The sequence below is a fragment of the Micropterus salmoides genome, unplaced genomic scaffold (genome assembly GCF_014851395.1).
Source record: "Micropterus salmoides isolate LMB-PRFRI ecotype aquatic unplaced genomic scaffold, ASM1485139v1 Ms_hic_scaffold_12, whole genome shotgun sequence".
NCBI classification, from domain to species: domain Eukaryota; kingdom Metazoa; phylum Chordata; class Actinopteri; order Centrarchiformes; family Centrarchidae; genus Micropterus; species Micropterus salmoides.
The window spans coordinates 10,752,865-10,759,227 of NW_024040263.1; the positions used below are offsets into that span (position 1 = coordinate 10,752,865).

At 37.5% G+C, this 6,363-nt stretch overlaps 1 protein-coding gene across 1 annotated transcript; it reads left to right on the forward strand.

Annotated features, from left to right (window-relative positions):
- Positions 1-797: 797 nt before the first annotated feature.
- On the forward strand, positions 798-5,834 carry LOC119898976 (solute carrier family 22 member 7-like). Its single transcript, XM_038713330.1, has 10 exons — positions 798-1,209; positions 1,483-1,586; positions 2,567-2,721; positions 2,875-3,043; positions 3,139-3,262; positions 3,381-3,490; positions 4,031-4,245; positions 4,418-4,526; positions 4,635-4,841; positions 5,134-5,834. The coding sequence occupies exons 1-10, from the start codon at positions 829-831 to the stop codon at positions 5,165-5,167; spliced, it is 1,608 nt and encodes a 535-aa protein (XP_038569258.1). The 5' UTR covers positions 798-828; the 3' UTR covers positions 5,168-5,834.
- Positions 5,835-6,363: the final 529 nt, after the last annotated feature.

Here is a 6,363-nt window from a genome sequence, read left to right on the forward strand (position 1 = left end):
AATTTGTGTGATTATTTTTTTGTTGTGAAAGTGCAACCACTAGACATCAGAGGTCAACAGCTGTGTGCACTGTTGCTTTCTTTCCAGACTGTCTGGCAAAAGTGGCATTTCATTTTTAGTTCTTAAAATGCATTTTTGTGACATTTGATGTGATACAACAGAATTGTGACTATGATACTTCAGTTGTGGCTCCATTTGATAGTAATGAGTGAAGAAGCTCTGAGGAGTCGTTTAAACATAAGTGTTATGGAATCTGATGGAAACACTCAAACAGACTGAACTTCGGTAACAGTTTTGGTAACAAAGGCCATGAACATACAAAAATCTAATTAAATAAACATAAAACACAGGCAACATTTTTTCATTTAGTCTAAAGCAGTGAGTAACTGTGTTTGTTGTTTGGCCCACTGTGTTACAAAAAGAGAGGATGCAGCATCATGGATGGAGAACATGAAATGACCAGACTTACAATATCTGCACATATTTAACTTAACAAGCTTCTTCACTCATCACTATCAAATGGAGCCACAACTGAAGTATCATAGTCGCAATCACCATCAAAAGAGAGCCCATTTTTGACAGACAGTAAATTGCATCATGTACGTCATGTACAGTGAAATACTGTGGATAATTGTAATACAAGGTACAAGGTACAAGGTGAATTTAATCGTCATGCTACAACAGGGTTGTAAAATTGTTGATGTTGATGATTGATGATGATGTAATGATTAACATGGTGTAAGTAAATGTATCTTGTCTGGTCTCTATGACCCAGCTTCGCTTTACTGTTACCACATTTTGCTTCCGGTCACCTCTGGATGCACGGCAATGAAATTTGATAGCATACTTTCAGAAATTAATGGATTTGGAAAATTCCAAATCAAGCTAGTCTTGATTCAAATGCTCTCTCGAATCATTATGCCATGTCACTTCCTCCTGAATAACTTCATGGCAGCTGTTCCCTCTCACCACTGTAACGTCAATGCTTCGTATGATGGAGGCATCTTTGGGAATTTAACTCTGGAACAGAAACTTGCTGTTGGCATTCCAGCAGAGGAGGATGGGACTCTGAGCTCCTGTCAGATGTTTTCAAAGCCCCAGTATCAACTTCTGTCAGGCTCAAACAGTAGTGAGGATGCATTTACTGTTCAGTGTCAGAATGGATGGGTGTATGACAACAGCACATTTAAATCTACTTTGGCAACAGAGGTAAGTGTCTTCAATAAATATTATTATTATTTCAAGTTAAGTGTATTTTAATCAAATGTTATGTTTCTCTGAGACAGTAAGGGCACCAGCATCTGTCCTTACTTTCATTTATACAAAGACAGATTTCTTTTAATCAAATGTTGAAATTGAAATTTTTAAATGAATTGCAAAAGTAACAGAAATGTGGTTTTGACCATGTGAAACTGCCAAAATTCAACTTCCAGACAGACTACAGAATGACTCCTAGTAAAGCCTTCAATTTTTTCTTTGCAGTGGGATCTTGTATGCAGCAAAAAAGGAATGAACAAAGTAACAGCCACCATCTTCTTCAGTGGTGTTATGTTTGGAGCCCCGTTATTTGGGTTTCTCAGTGACAGGTAAAATTGTTAAGGAAAAAGCAAAACATGTCCTCCATAAGTCAAAAACGTCACAAAAATAACCTTGGTGATGTCATCAGGGTTATTTCATCATTAAACATATAGTTTTCAGTGTTTTAATTAAATTTAGTAAATATTAAATAAAATATAATAAATATTAGTAAATACTATTTCATTTCATGCACAAACCTGGCATATTGCACATATTTGTTGTTAATTGTTAATCATTTCATTGTTGTTCTATATTTTTATATTTTGTCAATTTATATGTTTATGAACACCACATCCTCTTCCGTTGCAATACGTCGGCACAACACAAACTGGAGTAATGCATATGTAAATATCTGCCACATTGTTTTTTCTCTGCAAATAGTTGTTATTCTTTTATTATTTATTATTATATAACTTGCAATTGTCTATTCCATATTTATATATTTCTACAACTGTATGTGACTATGTCTGCGTGTAGCACCTTATCACCAAAGCAAATTCCTCGTATGTGTAAAACATTACTTGGCAATAAAGCTCCTTCTGATTCTGATTCTGTCAGATATTTCTGTCAAAGTCAGGATATCTTGACATCTATTGTGCTAGCCTGTAAGCAGTCATTCTCTTCATGCTCTCTCCTCTCTTCAAGAGGAGGCCACCCGCAGCAGTACACATTTGATGAGGTGGAGGCGCTTCTTTAATTTGATTTTTAAAAATGCCAAAGAAAAGTGGTTGTTGCAACATTACATATAAAACTATACCTGTAGTACAGCAGGTACAGACAAAAAGTGTGCAAGAATATTTTATATGGATAGTATAAAGATATACACAATCAAACATAAATAGGTAAAAGCAATTTAAGACAAATTAGAAGAACATCTATTGGCAAAACATGTCTTGTCTTGTGAATTGAGAATGTACTGTATGTGAAAGACGTATTTCAGTAGTTTTGAACATAATCATTGCTTTTATCTGTTTGGGTTTTTTTTCAGGTTTGGCCGACGGCCGTTGCTGTTGGTGTCTTATTTGTCATCCATGACGTTTGCAGTCCTGAGTGCATTCTCCACCTCATATATAATGTTTGTCATCATGAGATTTTTTACAGGGATGTCACTCGCAGGAATAAGTATCATTTCTGTTGTTCTAAGTAAGTAGGCTAATGCTGAAACCATACGCACCTCTGAGATGAGCAAAATAGATTATGTTAAGTCTAAATTCACTTTTGGTTTAACAAAAACATATATACAAGTTTCAAGAAAACTTTGGTTCTGACTTTACACCTGTGCTGACATTTCTCCAGATGTTGAATGGTTCAGCATTGAACACAGGACCTTTTCGGGTGTAATCATAAGCCTGGATTGGACACTTGGAAACTGCATTCTGGCTGGAATTGCATACTATGTCAATGAGTGGAGGATGCTCATTCTGGTCGTGACCTCACCCCTGATTCTGGCCGTAATTGCTTGGAGGTATTGAAGTTTCATATTTAATACTTTGCAACATAATCTGCTGCATCCTATCAGAAGTCAGTGAGACACTAAACCCACCATGTTTGTCGCCTCAGGTGGCTTCCAGAGTCTGCAAGGTGGCTATTGGCTAAGGGGAAGGCAGACGCTGCTCATTATTACATAATGAAATGTGCCGATATGAACAACAGAACCAATTGTATGGCTACCGTCACACCACAGGTACATTTCGACATTGTTTATACTTTACACAGTCTGCCAGTGATATAATAAAAAAACTACTGTCATGTGCAGAAGTGTTGTGAATGAACAATTTCATTGTGTTGCTGCTTTCTCACAGGCATTACTGGAATCTGCACAAGCTGAAAGTAGAGATGACAAGTACACTTTCGTAGATCTTTTCAAGACCCCAAATATTAGGAGGCTTTCTATATGCTCTGGTATAGTATGGTTAGTGTCATTTTCATGAGATGGGTTAAAGGAATAGTTGAGCGTGACTGGAGATGAAGTCAGGAGGCAATTAGTTTAGGGTAGTATAAAGACTGGATGAATGGGAAACAACTAGCTGGGCTCTCTCCAAAGTTCAAAAGTACGCCTACCAGCACTCTCACCTCCCTCTAAAACCACAGACTGATGCTTTTAGATTTCTGTTTGTGTATGAATTACAGAAGCCAGACACAACATGTTCGTCAGTGAACTTTAAGGGGTGATTCTAGGCTAAGCTAAGTTCAGTATTGCCTGGCTCCAGCTTTGTAGTTGATTAGTATAAATCTAACTCTCAAAAAGAAAGCAATAAGTGTATTTCCCAAAATACTAAACTATTTGTTTAACAAAGTGTAACATTAAATCTATTTAATATAATAAGCAATATGGTATATAATTGAAGGACATTTCACTATGTTTCTACAGTTAAAGCCTTGCACAAATAACCTTAAGGTTAACACTGGCATGTCAAAAGAGAAAGTTGTAATGTTTTGTTCCATTTTCTAGGTATGGAGTTGCATTTACATATTATGGGATAAGTCTGAATATCTCTGGGTTTGGATTAAACCCATACCTCACACAATTAATATTTGCATCCATCGAAATGCCAATGAAGATTGGTGTGTATGTCTTCCTGGAGAAAGTTGGTAGAAGGCCTGGTGAGATGGGAGCCCTGCTGATAACTGGTTTCTGTCTCTTCATCAACGTATTTGTTCCAAAAGGTTGTCTTTCGGTTTTTATTAAATCTAGTGGTCTAGACCTGCTCAATATCAAAAGTGCCATGAGATAACATTTTGGACTTTTATGAATTGGCTCTAGATAAATAAAATTGAATTGAAATTGAATTGAATTGAACACATTCTCTTGATCAAATATCTAAACATTTCCCCTCAGATAAGTGGGTCTTTCGTACTGTTGTGGCAGTCCTTGGAAAAGCCCTGTCAGAAGCCTCATTCACGATCATGTACCTCTTCACAACTGAACTCTATCCTACAGTTGTACGGTTAGTCAACAGCAGACTTACTGTATGTAGTAAGTTTGACCACAGACAATACTTTTGTGACCATGTGTACTACAGGTTTACATTAACCTCAGCACTTTGATTTTTCAGACAAAATGGTTTAGGTTACACCTCGTTTCTGGCAAGGCTGGGCGTGTCCATATCTCCGCTCATCATGCTGTTGGAGGACGTGTGGCACCTCCTCCCTGCGGTCACTTACTGTGCGGTGGCAGTTGGGTCTGGTTTAGTTGCGTCACTCCTGCCTGAAACATTAAACACCCTATTGCCAGAGTTCATTGAGGATATTGAGAAACCAAGGTAAAGAGGAAATGTGTTAAAGGAAGATTACATGTAATTCATTATTAAAGCTACAGTGAACGATTAGCCACCTCACTGATCCACACTGCTAAAGAATAATCCAGTCAACCCTGCAAAGGCAAGTGGGTAACCATAAGTCCGCTACCTTCCTACAGTTTACATAACATCTTCCTAAATATTTCACGTTTTAATCATTTGCCTGTGTCAATAAAAAGTGTTGTTCATGTCCTTTACTCAACTCAGTAATGCATGCCTGATAAAATGACTGATTTAAGTTGTATCTATATTGCAGGATACAATCAACACGGAGGAAGGAGATTCAATAAAAATAACACTTATTGATTAGCCTGTCTACAGTATATCTGTTATTGACTAAGTTTTAAGAATTGAAGATGAGTTGATTTTAACATTTAAACATGGTTAAAATCCCAATAAATTACTGAACCAACAGAAGACAGGAGAAGAAACCCAAGAGAAGTATAAAGCTGGGCACACACTATGATTTGTTGCCAACGCATTTTAGAGTCGGGTCGAATTTAACGTTCATTAAGCGTCATTCGTGCAGTGCACAGAGGGGAGCGAGGGCTGATCCAATGTTGAATAGTAAAAGTGCATCGGTCCTCCAGAAAAAAAGGCACTAATTGTTGGAAATTGACTCGTGGCTCTGCTTCAACCATGCAACATCCAACAGCCTGACAACAGCCAAACAGAAATTCTGACACATTACAAACTAATCCAAATGTCCAACGGCTGTTTGGGAGCCGCTGATCGGTCCTCGCTCCCCCTGTATAGCTACTGCACGGCAAATGACACCCAACAAAGCAAATTCGGTCTGACTCAAATATGAGTCGAGCGGCTCAAAAACTGGGTCACAAACAGGCTCGTCATACAGAGTATACTATGCCATTCAACAACATTTGTAAAACTGTACATTGTATGTCCATCTTAACTGTATGTTTACTTGTAGTTGCTAATAAAGTTATACTAAATGAGAACAGAACTATTGGTTTTATTGGAAATTACACATTTCATGGTGACGTGCTTGTTAAAGTCATTATGTCCTGCTGTCATGGTCCAGGGTATAGAGGACATTTCATTATCATGTGGCAGCCCAGTGATAGACTAGCAACCTGAAAAGGATAATGGAAGGACTGAGGGGCTGGTGTTATTTGCCTGGCTGTCTGTTTCTTGATTTTCTTTGACACATTTTATATCTTATGAATACAATAATAACTCAAACATAATACTCAACAGAAGTCTGATGTTCAAATGACAAATTTAGCCACAGTGGTGCATTGAGCTAAATGCTAATGTCAGCATGCTAACATGCTCTTACTGACAATGCTTTGCAGGTAAAATGTTTAGCAGGTATAATGTTCACTATCTTGGTTTTGCATGTTGGAATGCTGAGATTTGCTAATTAGCACAAAGTATGAAGAATGGTAGGATGAGATATTTTGTCATAAACCAGTGTACTGGAAAAAGTTAGGGAAAATTATGACCGGATGGTGGCACTACAGGA